We start from the raw sequence: 20,772 nt of genomic DNA on the forward strand, positions 1-20,772 counted from the left end.
TAGGTCTTTCAGGCCCAGTGTTATGTGGTCTCATTGGCCACTCCCAGTCACCAGACTAGCTACCACATTCTGGATTAGTTGTAGTTTCCAGGTCACCTTCAAAGGTAGCCCCACGTAGAGCACATTGCAGTAGTCCAAGCAGGAGAGAACTAGAGCATGCACCACTCTGACAAGACAGGGTCTCAGCCTGCATACCAGATGGAGCAGGTAGACAGCTGCTCTGGACACAGAATTAACCTGCGCCTCCATGGACAGTTGTGAGTTTGAAATGACTCCCAGGTGGTGCACATAGTTCATCAGGGGCATAGTTACCCTATTCAGAAGCAGGGAGTCCCCCATACCAGCCTGCCCCCTATCCCCCAGAAACAGTACTTCTGCCTTGTCAGGATTCAACCTCAATCTGTTATATGCCATCCATCCTCCAACCACCTCCATACATTCACACATGACATTCACCGCCTTCACTTGTTTTGATTTGAAAAAGAGGCGAGCTGGGTATCATCTGCATACTGATGAACACAACCCCCCTGATGATCTCTCCCAGCAGCTTCATATAGGTATTAAAAAGCATGGAGGAGAGGACAGAACCTTGAGGTACCCCACAAGTGAGAGCCCAGGGATCTGAACACTCATTCCACAACACCACTTTCTGGACATGGCCCAGGAGGAAGGAACGGAACCACTGTATAACAGTGCCCCAGCTCCCAGCTCCTTTAAATGGTTCAGAAGGATGTCATGGTTGATGGTATCAAAGGCCGCTGAGAGATCCAACTGAACTAGGAAACAGCTTTCACCTTTGTCCCTAGCCCACTAGAGATCATAGACCAGCACAACCAAGGCAGTTTCAGTCCCATGATGGGGCCTGAATCCCAATTGGAAGGGATCCAAATGGTCCGCATCCTCCAGGCATGCCTGGAGTTGTTCCGCAACCAACCACTCACTCCCCTTGCCCAAGAATGGAAGATTTGAGACTGGGCAATAGTTGGCCATATTGGCCCAGACCAAAGATGTTTTTTAAAGAAATGGTTTAATAACCACCTCTTTCAGTGGGTCTGGGAAGGCTCCCTCATAGAGGGAAGCATTCACCACCCCACAGAGCCCATCGCCCAGCCCTTTCCAGCTGACTTTTATGAGCCAAGATGGGCAAGGATCAAGGAGACAGATGGTTGGTTTCACTCATCCAAACAACCTGTCCACATCCTTGGAGGTAACAGATTGGAATTGATCTCATGCAACTTGACCAGACAGGACTCTAGTACTCTCCCCCAGCCCTGCTCCCATGGTGGAGTCTATCTCTTTCCGAATCTGAGATACTTTATCTGCAAAAAAGTTGCAAAATCATTGCAGGAGATCTTGGGATCCTTACTAGGCCCCGATAGCAAAAGTGGTTCTGTTAGATTACGAACCACCTGAAAGAGTTTCCTGCTGCTGTCTTCTGCAGATGCAATAGAGGCAGTGAAGAAGGTCCTCTTCACTGTCGCTGTCACCACTTGATAGGCTTGACATTGAGCTCTAACCCATTTCCGGTTCGATTCAGAATGAGTTTTCCGCCACCAGCACTCTAGTCGTCTCAACGAATGTTTCATTGCCCTCAGCTCTGCAGAAAACCACTGGGCTGTCCAGGCTCCATACAATTGGAGAGGGTGCTTCGGAGCCAGACAGTTCATAGCCCTGATTAACTCTGCATTCTAGTGGGTCACCAGGGAATCAGCTGAAAGGCCATCAACATGGGAATAATAATAATAATAATAATAATAATAATAATAATAATAATAATTATACCCCGCTCATCCCCATCACCACTTTCTGGACACAGCCCAGGAGGAAGGAGTGGAACATTGTATAACAGTGCCCCCAGCTCCTCTAGATAGTGCAGAAGGATGTTATGATTGATGGTATCAAATGCCACCGAGAGATCCAACCCCTGCCACTCCCTGGAAACCATTTGGATCCATTAAGTGATGGGGTGGGGCCAAGCTTGCTATAGCTATGAGAGGAACAATGAGAGATACTCTTGGGGTGTCATATTCTGCACTTCCTCCGCTGAAGGTTTTAGGTGCAAATATGTGTGAATAAACCATATTTCTAAGACATTGCAGACTCTGCGGTGTCCTGATTTTCTAATGGAAAAATACAAATCTTGAATGCCTGGAACCCCCTAAACTTGTTACCACACGGCAGAAACTGAGGTACAAGTTGAATGGGATGTCTTCCCTGTCCCTATTCTCAAGCTTCTTAGCTGCTGCACCAGAGGGACTGCAACCCCATCCAGAGCAACAATCATCTGAGTATCATGCATAGAGCTAGTCAGGGGACTTCAAGTGGGGTGTGGGCTTCAGTAGGTGCCCAGTGAGGCCAGCGTCAGAGGCTGACTGTGCCAAAGGCTACAACCCTGTTTGCATTTGCAACAAAGCCAGGGGACTGTGATACAGGCAACAATGGCAGTTTTATTGCCAGGCAGTAAATCCAGCACTTCTGTTTTGGGAGTCAATCTCTGAACCTAGAGGAATGGCCTGAATTCATGCCAGCTGAACAGTAACAGCAAGATCCAAGGACATAGTGCAGCTCAGCTTTCCACAGCAGAAGTAAGGAGGTCTGCATCAGGGTTGGAAAACGATTGCCCATGAGTTGAGCGATCAACAAATCCTTTGTCAAAGGAGAGACTCTCTCAGATACAGGCCACTGTCTTCATCCCTTTCTCAATGGTGCCAGTCGAAGCCACTCCTGAACCACTATGATGCCAAACACCCATTCCCTCCCCCAAAGAATTCAAAGGGCTATAGTTTAAGAGGGCAGAGAATTGTTTGGAGACTCCCTTTTTTTGACACAGAGCTACAATTCTCCACCCGTCTCCTCAGGGAACACAGAAATTGGAGCTCTGGGTCAGGATTTGGGGTCTCCTAACAACTCTCAGCACCTTTAACCACTTCCAGAAATGTTTGGGGGAAGAGTACTGTGTGGACATGGGTTTAGGGCTCATCCACATATCTGCTTGTTCCCTGCCTAGAAATCATGGGTCCAAGTGATCTGAGCGGTTGTCCCCTTACCTTACTCCTTTTGCATGGAAAACCCACTCTTTAGTGCTCAATCAGAACAAACATCCATCTGCGGGAAAAAGCCCAATTGCCATTTGCTCCAACTGTGTGCTAAAGAGCTGCTCCCCCAGTGGAAAACAGTTGGACAAGGGGAAGTGTGAATAAGCCCTTAGTTTTTTCTAGGGCTTGGTAACACATGTCACACTATGGGGGAAACACAGCCAGAGACAGCAGCCCATGAAAAACACAATGAACTTCTTTGACTGCTAAACAGGAACTGGGTAGATATGTCACGTACCTGACCAGATGACCCACAAAATGGCTGGTGAAGAAGAAGAAGAAGAGTTTGGATTTGATATCCCGCCTTTCACTCCCCTTCAGGAGTCTCAAAGCGGCTAACATTCTCCTTTCCCTTCCTCCCCCACAACAAACACTCTGTGAGGTGAGTGGGGCTGAGAGACTTCAAAGAAGTGTGACTGGCCCAAGGTCACCCAGCAGCTGCATGTGGAGGAGCGGAGACGCAAACCCGGTTCACCAGATTACGAGACTACCACTCTTAACCACTACACCACACTGGCTCTCCACCACTGGTGGAGATTTATTTGTTTGCTTATGGAATTTATATCGTGGCCTTTAACCAAAACAGTGGACTATAAAAATAATGACTAAGATGGTTCCTGCATTCCAGCTTCACACCCTAAAAAGACACATCGCATGCAGAAAAAGCAAGGGGAAGGAGGAGGGGAAAGCAAGCTCAAGCACATGTTCTTGAAGTCACAGCCTGCCAGTCTTCAGGGAATCTGATCCCCCCACAGAAGGCTGCTAGGAACAGAGGAAACAAGGAAAGTTCTTACCAATGGCTTTTATTCAATATTCACAGAGAGAGGCTTAGAAATGCAGCCTCTTTTCTCAACTTCCTCAATCGTCAACAGCACCACCCACCTTACGGTGGCCACTTAGGGTCATTTGACTCCGAGTCCTTTGCTCTCCTACTTTCAATGCCCACCGGGTTCTGAGAGAAGGGGAGTCTGGAATGCTTTCTAGTGACAACTATCTGAAGAAGTGTGCATGCGCACAAAAGCTTATACCAAGAACAAACCTAATTGGTCTCTAAGGTGCAACTGGACATTTTTTTTATTTTATATATATATATATTGACTGCGTCAGACCAACACAGCTGTGTACCTGAACCTAGTGACAATGTGTCAGCCAACTGCTCTCGCTCTGCCTCCTCCTTTGCCTTTCATCTGCCTCTGAGCTATGACCTCCTGCAAAACAATGTTGTAAATCTATACGGTCTTCTTCTTCTCTGGAAGGTTCAGGCTAGGGAGGCAGTGTCCATCACTATTCCTCTGTCCAGTCCCTGACACAGCTGATGTCACTCATGGTTCAGCCTGTCTTTTGCTTCAATAAAAAGCAATCCCACCCCAAAACGACTCCACACATACACAGAAACACACACACACCAGGGATACCAAATCCTAGGGCCCCCACTCTTCTGGGTCCTCCATATTTTTGGGGGGTGACCCCCTCATGTTCCAAACAATCTGAGGGCAGAGGAGAATGAGCATGGAGCCAAGTGTGGGGTGGCAAAACCTGTCACCCTCCAGGTGTTGTTGGACTGGAGTTCCCGTCAGTCCCAGCCAGCATCGCTAATGGTTAGGGATGATGGAAGCTGCATCCATATCAAAATCCAGAGGGCCACAGGCTCGCCATCCTTGAGTTTTGAGGCTCCTCTCTGAACATTCCCTGTTTTCTGGAGCTGGCTACACTAATCTCAGAACATAGCAGGCAATAAATGATAATATGGCAGGGTGAGGAAGACGTGGGTCCAGATCTCCACTCATCTATGAAACTCCTTGAGTGATGCACTTTGGGCTACGCCAGGGGTTGGCAACCCAAGGCCCATTGGCCACAAGTGGCCCACAGAGGTCATTTAACCGGCCCTCGAGCTGCCTCCAAACCAAGCTGCCCGCTTGGTGAGTCCCTGCGCACTGTGCTAAACTGGCACAGCGTGGCACGGGGACTTGCTTCTGCAGCACTGGAAATCGCATCTGCACAGATACAGACAGCGAAAATCGTGATCCGGCCCATGGAGGGATCTCCGCTGGAGTGAACCGGCCCATGCGAGGTAAACCATGCCGACCCCTGGGCTACACACTATCTCTCAGCCTAACCTACCTCACAGGGTTGTTGTTAGAATAAAAGAGCGCTCCTGCCTTCTTGCCTGCTTGAGGATCCATAGAGGAGTGAGGGAATAAATGGAATAAGTAATAATATGCAAGGTACATGTCAAACATCCCTAAAAGTAGAAATGCATCAGGTTTGCCATCAATTTTGGCAAATTTGTTGTCAGAATCCACCGTTCATTCCAGGAAGTCCTGGCACAATAAGAGAAGCATCTCCACCCATCTTCTTTATGGGTATTTACACTACACAACACTCCTTTTACTGTGGTTCATTGGAGCAACTCCCTAAAAGATGTTACTGGAGACCCATCTATAAAACGTCCTTTGCACATACATCTGTGCGCAAGAAGCACTCAAGCTCAGCAAGGACCTTAGCCCTACCTTACGGCACCATGGTGCCTCTCCTTGTGCTCTGCCTTCTTTCGCCACTCTTAGTTGCCTCTGCGGATACATGTAAGTTATTTATCATTGATCACATCCATTTTCCTACTATGCTGTTAGGGACAGAATGGAAGACCAGCACTATGGAATGACATATCAACTGGGCCATTGTTTGATGCTAATCTGGGGGGGGGGGTTAAAAACTTTGAGCAGAATGTTCTTGCCACAGACTGATCTTTTAGCAAAAGGAGGAGATGAGGTGCATGCAAGATCTAGTGTCCCCCCCCCCAATTTGGACTTCCATGCTAGCTTTTGAGTGGATGCATTTGGTGATAGGGAATCATAGAATCATAGACTGGTAAGTAAGTAATCTGTTAAGCCTGCTGTAAGTTCTAAAGGTGTTGGCTGAAATATACAGTATTCAGCTAAGTGCTACTCGGAGTATGTATATTGCAATGGATGAGCCTAAGTCATGTTCTCTGACTTCGAAAGGTCTATTTGTAGTAGGTAAAAAGGGTAATGGTAAAGTACTTCTGGAAGGTGTAAGTCCAGTAGGACTAGTACTGGGAGGCATATTTTGCATGGGATTGATTGATTGATTGTATTGCCCTATACCCTCAGGTCTCAGGGCAGTTCACAGGATAAAATCAGAATATAAAGCTACAAAATACATACATACATGCATGCACACACACACACACCCCAACCCAGGTAGCTACGTCACCTGCCGTGTAACCAGCAAAATGCTATTGCCTTGGTCATTTTCTACTGCTGGTTGATCTTCTCTTGGCTTTCTTGACAAAATCTCAGTGTGCCGTAGGCAGTGGTGGAACTGGCGCCATTGAAGGCATGGGGGGGGGAATATGCCACTCTTAATGACGCAGAAAGCTGGTGTTTGTTAGTACACCATCTCTATACAGCACTCAAATGCCAGCTGTGCACCCCATTTCACAGGAGCAGCACGCACAGGATCTGCCACGTAAAGTTTTTTCTTTTTCTTTTTCCAAATATCCTTCATCGGATCTGTTTTCCTACTATGTGGTCAGGGACAAAATTGGAATCACATACCAACTGTGCCATTGTTTAATGCTAATCTCAGAGGGTTAAAAACTTTGCAGAGAACTTTCTTACCACAGGAGGATCTGTATGCCAGCTTGAGAATGAGGAGGGGACAGAGGGTGAAAAAAGAGCTGTGAGTGGAGGGAGAAACTTTCCCCATCCTTTGGACCCCCTGGGAGACTTAGCGCACCTGCTGTACCTTGAAGTGGTTGTGGAAAGGGCAGCTGAATGGGACACAGCTGTGGGAAGCCTAAGGAAGTACCATTGACCTTGGGATTGCCCATGAAAAGCAAGTCTATAGTGAGAGACTAGATCAATGGCCGCTGTTCTGATTGCGAGACTTTTGTGGGTGAGCTGAGAGTGTGTTTGGTCCCTGGATGAGAACCGAGAGGCTGAAAATGAAAGGAATTGTTGAATTATTTGAAGAGCAACTGTAATCAACAAATTAAGCTAGTAGGACTACAAGAAGTTTTGTAAGGAGAAATATACGAAGTGTTTCAAAGTAGAAAAAGATAGAGATATTGGTTATGAGTTTGAAATATAATAGGGAAAATAAGAAATGCATACTAAGAAATTAGATTGGAAAATTTTCAGACAGGACTGATGGAAGTCAAAAAAATTGAATAAGATGTAAAAGTATGTTTAATTACTGTTGAAAATGATATGTTAAAAAACTAATAAAATTTATATATATAAAAAAAGAGATCGAAAGGAATTGCTACTGATTTATATATATATATATTAGTAATGTTATATTAATATAACATTTTTATATTGAACTGTGTATTTTTGTAATGTTTTCTTTAAGTTGTCTGTTGTTGTTTCGGCTTTTTATACAACTCATAGCAAGGGGGGCCCCAACTTGAATAAAATATTGGGGAGGGGGAGCTAAGCCCCGCCCTGCATGACCAATCACATGACATGGTGCACTCACAGCATTTGAATGGCAATGCCCATCTTCTTGGGGGGGCCCTCCCCCCGACATATTTTATGGGGGGAGGGCAAAGGGACCTTAGCCTCTAGGAATTGGCTCCTTTGCCTTTAGAGATAATTTTAATATATTAAGCAGCATAGAAATTAAGTAATCTATCAATCAATAATCAATTAAGGGCTAGATTCTGTATTTGGTGGGACACGGGTGGCGCTGTGAGAACGTCGGCAGTTTGAATCCCCGTGATGGGGTGAGCTCCCGTTGCTTGGTTCCTGCTCCTGCCAACCTAGCAGTTCAAAAGCATGCCAGTGCAAGTAGATAAATAGGTACCACTCCAGTGGGAAGGTAAACGGCATTTCTGTGCGCTGCTCTGGTTTGCCAGAAGTGGCTTAGTCATGCTGGCCACATGACCCCGAAGCTGTATGCCGGCTCCCTCAGCGAATAAAGCGAGATGTGCCCCGCAACCCCAGAGTCGTCTGTGACTGGACCTAACGGTCAGGGGTCCCTTTACCTTTAACTCTGTGTTTGGTAGAAAAACACAGGAAGAGCCTGCACGATCAGGCCAGTAGCCCATATTGTCCACAATCCTGTTCTCAGGCAGATGCCTATGGGAATCCCACAACTCAGACCTGCAGCAGCACTCTCTTCACTTGTGATTCCCAGAAACTGGCTTCCAGAGGCATTGCTGCCTTCGCGGTAGACAGAAAGCATAGCCCTCACACTGAGTCACCATTGAGAATCTTCTCCTATCTGAATTTCTTTAATCCTCTTTTAAAGTTGGAGGCCATCACTGTCTCCTATGGGAGGAAGAAGGAATGGAAATAGACTGTTCAAAGTCGACATAATTCCCTGCTTTCTTCCCCCTATCCACCCAAGATGGCCTTTTGATTAGCTAGAAAACACATGTGCATTAAAATTTGTAAATTATGACAACAACCTTCGTGTAAAGCACATGACATTCCCCAAATAATAATGGGAACTGTAGTTGGTTCAGGGTGCTGGGAATTGTTGTTCTGTGATGGGCAAATTACAGTTCCCGGGATTAGGGTGTGTGTGTGTGTGTCATGTGTTTTAAATAAACTTTAAATGTATGGTGTGTACACAGCCAAGTTCTTATCCAGCAGGACACATTTCACACTGTGATGAGCACTCTAGGAAAAACTTTGCCCAGAGTCAGCATTATGTACTGAATGGGACACGGGCTTTTCCCATTTTGTCCAATGCATGAGGGTTCTTCAGTCCCATAGTTGAATGATGCCCTTCTCTCTTCTTCCAGCTGTCTTGAAGTGTGTACAAGGAGCAGAAGTTTCTAACGCTTCGGACTGTGTCAGCGGTTTCGATGCCTGCGTGCTCATCAGGGACCAGAGCACAATGCTTGGTAAGGGAGGTGTTGGCCTTGCCTGGTGGCATCCTCCATGCTGTGCCACAGTCTATCCAATGGAGGCTGGTGCCCATTAGGACTGGTATGGAAGAAGGCCAATGATGGGCAGTGCCAAATCATTCTACTTTCATCCCCATCTCCTGCTCCCAGCTGAGTTCTGAAACGGACAACCCTGAGACTAAGGAGGAGTTGGACCCTCCAAGTTTCCCTATTTTCCAGGGACAGTCCTAGATTTACAGAAGCTACCCCGGTTTCTGATTTGACCCTGGAATGTCCTGCATTTCCTTGTGCCGTCCCTATTTTCACTAGATAAATGTTGGAGGGTATGGAGTTATCCGACCCCCCAAACCAAGGAGATAAGTAACTATACAGCCTTTAGAAGACATCTGAAGGCAGCTCTGTATACGGAAGGTTTTTTTAAAAAAATGTTTATTTATGTTTCTATATATGTTGGAAGCTGCCCAGAGTGGCTGGGGCAACACAGTCAGATGGGCAGGGTATAAATAGTATAATTAATAATAATAATAATAATAATAATAATAATAATAATAATAATAGAACAGGGGGTCCCTATTTTCATCAGGAAAATATAGTGGGTCCTCCTTGAACAGGTGGATGCCAGCAGAGGGCAGACTGAGGCTTGGACAGGAAGCACCCCATTCTTTCTCCTCTACCAATTTTAGCTTTATAGGCTAGGTTCTGCCCACAAACACCCATCTCTCTCTCTATCTTCCACTCAGTCAAGGAAAACAGAAATCATTATCAGATTTCAATGACATATACCAGCCAGGCAAACACACTCAAGGAGGATGTAAAACAAAGTTGGTAAGGGGTGTGGATTGGGCCAGTTCTGAAAGGTCAGATACAGAAAGAGGTTCCCTTTGGTCCACAGACCTGAGGTTCTTCACCATTGATCTGGAACTTCCAGAGTTTCTTCAGCAAGATGGAGGCTCTACTCCACTGAGCCATATTCCTTTGGGAGAACTTGGAAAGGATGGAAGGGCAAGGCAGAGCGGAGACCATAGAGTTCAGCAGAGAATGAAGGATTCTGGGGAATGAGCTCTCCTGACCTGTTGTTTGTCTTTCTCTTCTTCCGGTAAACAGGCACCGAGTTTGACACAACAACCTATTCATGTGGAAAAAGTGATTCTTGTGCCAATGCTTATAACATCACCATAGGAAAAGAGAAACATTTGCGCTCCAGCTCTGCTTGCTGTACTGAAGATGGGTGCAACGCAAAGTTAAATTGGACCTGTATGTCATAACCTACCCCTCTATGATATCAGAATTGCAGACATGAGCCACTCCAGAAGTTCTTTTTATGGTGCATTCAGAATGATTTGTGCCCATGATGCTACTGGGGCAGTCACACACTATTCCATTCTCAATACCATTTGTATGTGCATGGTCCTACTGCTTAATTTCTAATCACTGCACATCCCATTACTTCTAGTTGAAATCCCATCGTTTTTCATACCACAAATGTCCTGGTTTATTTTCATCCCACGGTAGAATGCAGTAGAACTGGAGAAGCATCACAGAAGAAATGAAACCAGGATAAATCCATCGCTAATGCAGTGTGCACAAATGACCCCGCAATAAAACACCAGTCTGGAGGGGCCCTTGGTTTCAGAATGATGAAAACATACACAATTTGCTTTAAAACTTGGCAGGAACAGGGTGGAGTGGAGGATGTTTTGGTTCCTCCACACCTTTCATCCTAACACAAGACAGGAAAGGTGTCAAACCTGTGTGTCTAGAACTCATTTTTTCATTCTGACAAAGAATATGCTAACAAACAGCTGGGGGAGGACTCAGTGGGTGGTTATGTGAATGCATCAGGAAGGCTGCGGCTGCTGTGTCTGTGTGAAGCAGGCCTGTCAATGATCCAGCGGGGCTCTTTGGAGATTCTTATGTATACGATCATTTGCTTCTTTCTTCTTTGCTTCCTAGCTCTTCAAGCTCCTTGGACTGAGAATGGGCTCACTTGCACAAAAGGATGTTATGCTCAGACGGAGAAAGAGTGCACGGGTGGACCAGTCTTATGCACAGATGGTCAAAGGAATTGCATCACTGTAGAAGGAAGCTCTGGTAACCCTGAAGGGACTAAGCAAAGGAGGAGGGATTCTGTGGGATGGGGAGAGCAGGTGGGAGGGGAATGCTGCCTCTGGAGGATCTAGAGGTGGACCAACCATCAGGCAAGATGAGATGACTCAGGTGGCAGAACAAAAGACTTGCAGCCCTGACTCTTGGGGAACCATCTTCCAGGATGTTCTCTGGTGTAAGCATCATTGAAATGAACAAGTGCTGTGCCAGAGCATGGTGGGATTGCACCCATGATAAGGTGCTAATGGCATGTGTGCATCATCCTTTGGAGCACTAAAGTGTCGAGTGTGGGATTGAGTCTGGGCCCATTTACATAAGTCCTTCTCATTTGAGTAGAACTTGGAACATTTAGAAGCTAAATGTTGGAACATTTCAGATGGGCAAAAGAAAATACTTTGTCACCCAGTGCATAGTTGAATGATGGGAACTGGTCCTACAAGACGTAGTGATGATGGCCACCACACTGGATGGCCTTCAAAAAGTATTAGACAGATTCAGCATAATGATAAGCCACATGGGCTTTCTTTTGCAACCAGTGTTGAAGAAATATGACTCTGAATACTATTGACTGGTATGCAGAGTTTGCACACAGCTTGGAGGTTTTCAGCTTCTGAATACTTGTTAGGAGAGGAGGCTTACTTTGATGCAGTCACACAGGGAGGCACTTGGCATCGGAGAATAAGTAGCGGGTTTATTATTGGAAATGCATGCTTGGATAGGAAAGAGGTTTCTTTTTCTCCCTAGCGCAGTTGGACACCATGTCAGCCATGTTGTGAACATAAAATACAGTGGTACCTCGGGTTACAGATGCTTCAGGTTACAGACTCCACTAATCCAGAAATAGTACCTCAGGTTAAGAACTTTGCTTCAGGATGAGAACAGAAATTACATGGTGGCGATGGGAGGCCCCATTAGCTAAAGTGGTACTTCAGGTTAATAACAGTTTCAGGTTAAGAACAGACCTCCAAAACGAATTAAGTTCTTTACCCGAGGTACCACTGTAAGATGTTGATGGTTGTGACAACCAAATATGTCACCTTGAGCTCCTAGCAGTAAAGGTGGGATACCTTTTTCAGATGGAGGATTAATTCTTTTTAAAAAACAACAATAAATGTAAAAATAAATTGTGAATGTGTTGACTGACCCAAGCTCTTTTGAGAAGAAGGGTGCTATAAATATTTAACAATTATATAAGTTTGCTTACCATAGGTCAGGTGCCCATGATAAGTGGAGCAGAATCAGAAGTGGGTGGAGCCAGTGGCGTAGCGTGGGGGGTGCAGGGGGGGCCGGCCGCACCGGGCACAACATCTGGGGGTTAGGGTTAGGGGGCGCAAATCCACGGGTTAGGGGGTGCAAATTACTTGCCTTGCCCCGGGTGCTGACAACCCACGCTACGCCACTGGGTGGAGCAAAAACATTGAGGTTCCCCCCCCCATTTCACATGCACAACATGCAGCCATCTTTCTCCTCTGTCCAGGCAAGCAAGTGTTCTAGCCCCAAAGGAGGGTGATGAGTAGGCTGGTTATGGATGTGGTCTGGGGGGGACAGGCTGCACCCCAGAAGGAGTTATAGCTCAGGGAGAATCACAGGCTCAGATAGAAACCCGTGAAATAAATAAAAAATGAGAATTTGCCAAGTGTCCCCAAGTTGAACCACTTTCACCCATATCTGTTTTTCTCATCTGCCTCTTCCTCTCCTCCCCAATCCAGCCCAGGCCCAGGTTAAGAATGGATGGATCCCAATTGTTGCAAAATTCTTTCCACAGTGGCTGATGAACAGACACTCGTGGTCTCACAGGTCTGAGCCCCAGGTTCATTTTTTGGCAGGTCCCTTTCCCTGTTTTTCCTTTCAGTTTGCTATAAAGGTGGCTGGGTGTTCTGCAAAACACACTGGGCACCATGGGACCACAGGCAACTACTATATAGAAATACAAATTCTGAAAATATAAGGTTCTACAATCAATTAGCATAGGACCGACCATAGGCAGAGCCCATGGCAGGCAGAGTAACTAGTCCTAGTTTTGTACTCATCTTCCTCCCTGTTCCGATCTACAAGAGGCAATGCCCCTAAGGGAAAGGAAGCTGATGGTGAAGCTCATCCGTTGGACTGGTTGTGAGTCAGAAGGCAGGCCGGTGGGGGCTGGGTGAGGGCAGATTGACATTGAAAGGGCCATGCCCCATTTGTTTTCCTAGAGCAGCTACCACTGACACCTGCTGATGATCCCCATATTTACCTGCAGGTGCCAAGACGTTCGTCCTGCATGGTTGTGGAACAAGCAATATGTGCGGTGTAGAAAACTATGCATTGACAATTGGAGGAATCCCCTACAATATCAAAACAATAACATGTGTCCCTGCTGCAAAAGCAGACACTGCGTAATCCTTAACCAGCCAGAAATTCCGCATCAGCCACAACTTGGAAACCAGCCACAACTCCTAAAGCAACAATGATACCTAGTGCCAGCCATCTCCTGTTGAAGAGTTTCTTCCTCCTCCTGCTACCCATGATCTCCAGCATTCCCTTCATGAAGTTTCTCTCCTGAGCTCTCTTTCCATGCCAGCCACCTTGAAGGTTTCATGCCATGAGCATTTCGGCACTGGAATGGACAAATCTGTCAAATTTCAGTGCTTTTAAGTTTCTCATTTAAAAAATAAAATGAAAATCTGCTGACATTTAGCATGAATTTACCCTATTAAACACAACTTTTGCAGGCAGTTGGAACAATATACATAGTATGTTATTATCCCTAATATATACACTTTACTCTCATAAATGCATTTTCGTATACGATGTTTGGTTGAAGAACTACACTGCAAAATTCTGAGAAATGTGAAATTTGAAGGCTAGGTGGGTTTTAGTTTGCATATTGGTCTGGAAAGTGCAAATGAGTTAGTTTCTCATTAATATGCATACAAAATTGAATTTCTTCCTCATCCTGATTTGAGTACCACAATACCTCCCGCACCTCCTCCAAAGTGTGTTTTTGAAGCTCCAGGCTGTTTTCTGAATGAAATATTGCAGGCCCAATAAAGAATATTCAGTCCAAAAATGGTTTTGTTTGTTTCTTCTGGATGGCTGTCAACTTGGGTTTAACGAAGAGAAGGTGCCAGTCAGAGGTTCCTTCTGTGGCTCGGTGGGGTGGCACAGGTGAGCCCACAGAAGAGATCCTTGTGTTTCTTCCTAATGTACCTTTCTTCGTATTGATTCAAAAAGTGATGTGGCCATTCTGGTGCAGAGGAACACTCCTTAGCTGTGTCCAAGATTATTGCATATATAAAAGAGATGAACCTCAGTTAAAACAAATGAAGAAACTAAAACCCAAAATCAGAAGCAAACCCCACTACCATTTCAGTCATGCCTATGCTCCTAGATGCATCTCCATTTTGTCAAGCAAGAGGCATGAGCAGAACTCAAGGACATAAACCAGAGAGTGGAGCCCAACTGGTGAACTGTAGCAGATTCAGAAGTGTCGGGTCCCTTCATAGTGGGGATTGCCATGCCTCTTCTGAGCTTCTAGAACCTTCCAAGCTGCTAAGCCTCTGTTTAGCACAGGAGCGAAGAACGCTCTATTTTGTAGGGTTGCCTTATTTTGAAGAATGAAAAAGAGGACACTATGACAGTTATGATGGCTGTTCAGAGCAAATAACTGCAATTCGTCTCAGATTTTACCACTGAAAAGGAGGACGTGTCCTGGAAAAAGAGGAGACATGGTAACCCTAGCTTGAAGGAGCTGGTGGTCTGGGGAACAACAAAAGGAGGCATTGACAGTGGGAGGGGCTGCTTCCCAGTGACAGAGCATCTCAGAGTGCCACAATTCCAAGAACGGTTTAACAACAAACCCCATTGCAATAGTCAGAGAAGGACCAGTTTTGAAGGCTGCCCTTTTTTTTGATTTGCGTGTTGTTTTGGAATATACTGTTATGAACTTCCCAGAATCTCAGTGAAGGGTTCAACTTTGAGCAAACTCATGGATTCCTTTAAATATTTTTTTCTTAAAAGTGTGTGTGTTGTCTCTATTTTCAGAGCATAGAGTCTTTTCTACAGATCAGTTACATTCAATGTGAGATATTGATGTTGTTTACAGTATAAGGTTGAGGGAGAAGAGAGGGGGGACAGAGGCGAACCATGCCCAAACCTTTCACACTGCTAAGGGAAAATAACAAATGAACAGTTAAATAACCTACCCAAAGTGATGCTGAGACTAAAACCTCACACATATACTAAGTAAAATAACTTTCGGTTTGTATCCCCCCCCCAGAATCTACTGTTACGAAGGGGGAGGTGGGCAGACTCCCCATAATCTCTACATCCAGTGAAGGGTCAGAGTTTGAGCAAACTCACGGATTCCTGGACTTAGCAAGGGCTGGGAATAACACCAGAGAATTTCCTCATGAGGCCAGCCTGGTGATGGTGGGTCATTGAAGGAACAATGGTGCTGATGGACAGCCATTAGCTCTCATCAACCATGTAGAAGGCCCTGGGGAGCAGGGGGACATGATGTCACTGTGGTAAAGGAGGGTGTCCCTTGAGTCTACACAGACGTTTATTGGTAAGGCGTTCTTGAACAAGAAGGAGGAAGTACGCAGAACTCCATGCACGTTGGCTGGGAGAGGTTGCACCACGAAATGGAGGGCCATGACTGGCTGCTGCTTTGGAGCCAAGCTTGCTATAGCTATGAGAGGAGCAATGAGAGGTACCCCCTCCACTGAAGGCTTTAGGTGTAAATATGTGTGAATAAAGACTCTAAGTTCTATGCAGACTACACTGTGTCTTCATTTTCCAGTGGAAATACAGACCCTAGATGAGCACTTGGAACCATCGAGAACACGGGCAGGCAAACTAAGGCCCGGGGGCCAGATCCAGCCCAATCGCCTTCTAAATCCGGCCCGCGGATGGTCTGGGAATCAGCGTGTTTTTACATGAGTAGAATGTGTGCTTTTATTTAAAATTCATCTCTGGGTTATTTGTGGGGCATAGGAATTTGTTCCTTCCCCCCAAAAAAATATAGTCCAGCCCCCCCACAAGCTCTGCGGGACAGTGGACTGCCCCCCCCGCTGAAAAAGTTTGCTGACCCCTGATCTAGAATCTTGTTACCGCTTGACAGAGATTGGGATACAAGTTGAATGGGATGTTTCCCTGTCCCTATCTTCAAGAGCCTTGGCTGCTCCTTCAGAGGGAGCGCAACCCCACTCAGAATGACAGTAATCTGACCATCATGAATAGAGCTAGTCATGGGTCTGCAACAGGGGTGTGGGCTTCAGTGGGTGCCTGGTAATGCCAACCTCAGATGCTGACCATGCCAAGGGCTCCAACATTTGCATTTGCATTTGCAACAAAGCCAGGGAGCTGCCATATGGGCAATCATGGCAGTTTTACTGCCAGGCAGTAAACCCAGCACTTCTGTTTTATGAGTTGAACTCTGGACCTAGGGGAAAGATCTTAATTCATGGCAGCTCAGCAGCGAGATCTAGGGACACACTGCAGCTCAGGTCTCAGCAACTGGAGAAAGAGTCTTCATCAGAGTCAGAGAAGGACCTTTGAGAAAGATCAACCATGAGTTGAACCACCCATAAATTTGAGACTCTTTCAGGCAAAAGCCATTGGCCTCAGCCCTCTCTCAACTGTGCCAGTCCAAGACATCCCCGAAGCAAAGCCCAAAATAGATTTGGGTCCACATTTTGGGGTATGGTTGTGGAGCTTCAGGCATTGGGGAAGAATGTGGCCCTCAAAGTCTCCCTCTCTGGCCCTTGAACTCTTCCCAAGCCACACCCATCTCTGGTACTGCTTCGCACTCCAAGAGTTTTTGCTGGGGGGGGGAGGGTTGGAGAGGAGATTTTCATTCAGTGCTGCTAATAACTGTTTCTCATCTGACTGGAGAGCAGAGAAGGCTTTGCCAGCATGTGTAGAAGCCAGCCTATTGTGCAAAGGTAAAAATGCTATTGGTTGCATTACTGCCCACTTCTGCTTTGGCACCACCCACCACTGTCATGTGACCCTTGGCAGGTTGCAAAGAAAGGTATTCAGCCCTTGGTTAAAAAAGCATCCCTACCCTGCTCTTGGGCCGGCTTTAAAAATCTCGCTGCATGATTTATACACCAGTTCCTGCCTTTTTATGCATTCATGAAGGTGTTTGTCCTGCTTCACAGAGGACAGCCCTCTTCACAGGGAGCTCTGGGAACTGCCAACATAGGCCTGGCAGAACAGAAACATTTTCCGCTAATGTTTAACAACATTATAGATCTAATTGTTGTTGTTTAGTCGTTTAGTCGTGTCCGACTCTTTGTGACCCCATGGACCAGAGCACACCAGGCACTCCTGTCTTCCACTGCCTCCCGCAGTTTGGTCAGACTCATGTTTATGGCTTCGAGAACACTGTCCAACCATCTCGTCCTCTGTCGTCCCCTTCTCCTTGTGCCCTCCATCTTTCCCAACATCAGGGTCTTTTCCAGGGAGTCTTCTCTTCTCATGAGGTGGCCAAAGTATTGGAGCCTCAGCTTCACAATCTGTCCTTCCAGTGACCACTCAGGGCTGATTTCCTTAAGAATGGATGCGTTTGATCTTCTTGCAGTCCATGGGACTCTCAAGAGTCTCCTCCAGCACCATAATTCAAAAGCATCAATTTTTCGGCGATCAGCTTTCTTTATGGTCCAGCTCTCACTTCCATACATCACTACTGGGAAAACCATGGAAAACCATGGCTTTAACTATATGGACCTTTGTTGGCAAGGTGATGTCTCTGCTATACTATAATAGTATAGATCTAAACTATAGATCTATACTATAATAGTATAGATCTAAACCAGCACTGGGGATTAAGTGTTGAGGTCCACATTCCCTTCTGATTGACATTCTAAAGGCTACTTTCCACTGGTGGGCAAAGCCAGAAGCAAAAATAAATGGAGCAATGAAGGCATAGAGTATCAGAAACAAGCAAGATGAATTGGAGCTCTTAATAACGCTTTAGTTGAGATTCATGCCTTGCACACAGTTTGACTAGTTTAGCCTCTGTGATTCTTACAGAGGGATAGTTTCTATATGCACTCACTCACCCCTCCCTATCCTGCATCCAGGAAGCAAGAGTCATTCTTAGAGGACACTTTCCCAGGCAAGCAAAAACACCCTGGGAGGATGTGAAAAAAGGAGAGGGCAGGGTGTGGCCAGAGGGACAAAGGGTGTGAGCCAGAAGGGGATTTCACCTGGGGAGAGACCCAAGGGTCAGATAGAAAGGCCTGTGTCTGGATGCATAGATATAATAAAACATGAAAAGTGTTTTCCTTACCGCAGTTAAGAGTTAATTGAAGGAGCTTGATAAGGAAGGCTTGCTGGCTGCTGTATCTGTTAGCAGACTTGGTTATATCTTAACTTGCATGCAGTAAATTTGCCTCTTGCTATGTCACGCTCCTATCAGCCACATGAGAAACTTTCCATTGCTCTCTCTGCCCAGGATTCTTTGAGATTATGGCTACTGTACACCGTTTCAGGAAGCGAACATGTCAGCATTTCCAAGAAGTCAGGGAAGTGGTGCCTTGACCTCTGTTTCCTTCTCTGGCTCAGTGCATGATCATATGATGAATCCATTTCCTTCCTTCCCTCTCAACTCCTGAGGGCCAGCTCTGCCTTCCTCATCACCCTCCAATGAGTTAGATGGAAACCCTAGCTCAGTTGGTAGAGCGTGAGACTCTTAGTCTCAGGCTTGTGGGTTCTAATCCCACGTTGGGCAAAATGATTCCAGCATTGCAAGGGCTTGGACGAGATGGCCCTCGTGGTCCCTTCCAATTCTGTGGTACCATCTGCAGAGGATTGCCTGCTTCACTCTGGGGACCCTTAATTTTTGCTATCTTTGACCTATAGAGACTTAGAAGGTTCTGTAGCCCATGATGCCAGGTACCAGCTTTCACCATGTAAACCTATGAAGATCCTGCAGTCATCACCACCTTTCCCACAAGAGGTGGCCATCTGTCATGGATGCTTTAGCTGAGATTCCTGCATTGCAGGGGGTTGGACTAGATGACCATTGAGTCCCTTCCAACTCTTAAGATTCTATGCTTCTATGATCATCCAAGCTGTGATGGCCTGGGACTTGTGCTTGGACTCGGAGCCAGAGGAGTTTCAGTCTGCACCAGATCCTTTGCCCCAGGCGGCATCTGAACCTAGTCTGGGGCCTGATTCTGAAGAGCCCCAGTCCTCACAGGTTCCCCTGCAACAAGCACCAGCTGGGCCCAGTCAGGGGCCTGAGCCTGCCCTGGCTCCAGATGCGGGGATTACCTCATTTCCTTCAGCTTGGCAATCACTTACAGCTGCTCCTCTACCAGTTGGGTCAGGAGAGGCTGAGGCGGCCTCTGGGTCTAGTAACCCACCGACATCTCGTGAGCTGCAGAGCCTGAGGTCTGAGAGAAGGAGAGATCTGAACACTTGCAGCAAGGACCGGCCGTTACCCCAACAGAGATAAAAGGCTGGTGGACCCTGCCCCAGGTTGTGGGAGCAATGTTGCTGTTTGCCAGAAACTGCCTGTGATCCTGTGCCTGACCTTGCCTGGATTCCTGCCTCGTGTCCTGCCTTGGCCCTGTTGGACTGACTCCTTGCGGAACCCTCTGATTCCGGACCGTACCTGGACTGCGGTTACTCGGGTTACCCCTGGGCCCAGTGCACAAGCCCCTTCTCTCTAGGCCACCTCTGAGGGAGGTGTGCAGGATGGCAGCACGAGAACAGGCTTTTTCCAGTGGTGGCTTCCTGACTGTAGAATACTTTTCCAGGGAAACACACCAGGAACCATCATTGCAAGGTCTTGGATGTTTATGACCTACAGGGACTGGACTGAAGAGGAAGAGGAATGGTGGAGATCATGTACACACCGCTTCTCTTGTAGCTTCCAGAGAAGAGAGACAGTATTGAATTACAGCCAGTGGCGTAGCGTGGGGGGTGCCAGGGGTGCCGGCCGCACCGGGCGCAACATTGGGGGGGGGCGCGTTTGGCCGGCCCCCCTCGAGGAAGCGGGAACCTCTCCCTTCGCAAGACGAAAGCCCATAGGGAAATCTCCGGGACAGCGGGGAAGCGCAGCACTTCTTCCCCACTGTCCTCGGACCTCCTCCGAAGGCTGGCAGTGGGGCGGAGAGACCTCCTCCCGCCGCCAGTCTTCGGAAGGATGTCCTGAAGACTTGTGGTGGGAGCACTGGCGTAGCGTGGGGGTGCAGGGGGGGCCTGCCGCACCTGGCGCAACATCTGGGGGGGGCGCGGAAGAGACTCGAGTGCTAAAATCCACGGGTTAGGGGGCGCAAATTACTTGCCTTGCCCCGGGTGCTGAGAGCCCACGCTACGCCACTGATTACAGCAGAACTCTGAGGGAGATAACAGATCAGAGACAGGCACGCAGCTGAGTTACGAGGTGTTAGGAGAAGGAGGGGGAGGTGTGCAGCCAGCTGACACGTCTTTAGACAGCATAGATGAGCCGCCGTACTCCAGAACTTGACATTTGTTAAGAGTGCAAGAGCAATGGACGAAGAGACATTGACCACGGGGGGGGGCACTGTAGGGTCAGATGCTGTTGGGAGAGAAGTCAGAGGAGGTTGGGGGAGGAGCCAGAGTGAGCAATTCCATCATTGAGGGATGTCTGGATTCTTTATCTCTCACCATAACGACTGAATAAAATCATAAGAAAAACCTTTCACGTTTCCTCCCTGCTTCTTGAAGTCA

The 20,772-nt window shown here is 47.0% G+C and overlaps 1 protein-coding gene across 1 annotated transcript; it reads left to right on the plus strand.

Annotated features, from left to right (window-relative positions):
- Positions 1–5,573: 5,573 nt before the first annotated feature.
- LOC309537320 (phospholipase A2 inhibitor and Ly6/PLAUR domain-containing protein-like) lies at positions 5,574–14,102 on the plus strand. Its single transcript, XM_082232170.1, has 5 exons — positions 5,574–5,677; positions 8,872–8,973; positions 10,081–10,230; positions 10,930–11,067; positions 13,322–14,102. The coding sequence occupies exons 1-5, from the start codon at positions 5,617–5,619 to the stop codon at positions 13,459–13,461; spliced, it is 591 nt and encodes a 196-aa protein (XP_082088296.1). The 5' UTR covers positions 5,574–5,616; the 3' UTR covers positions 13,462–14,102.
- The last annotated feature ends 6,670 nt before the right edge of the window (positions 14,103–20,772 follow it).

Source organism: Podarcis vaucheri (assembly GCF_965113315.1).
Source record: "Podarcis vaucheri genome assembly, chromosome: 7".
Classification (NCBI taxonomy): Eukaryota; Metazoa; Chordata; class Lepidosauria; order Squamata; family Lacertidae; genus Podarcis; species Podarcis vaucheri.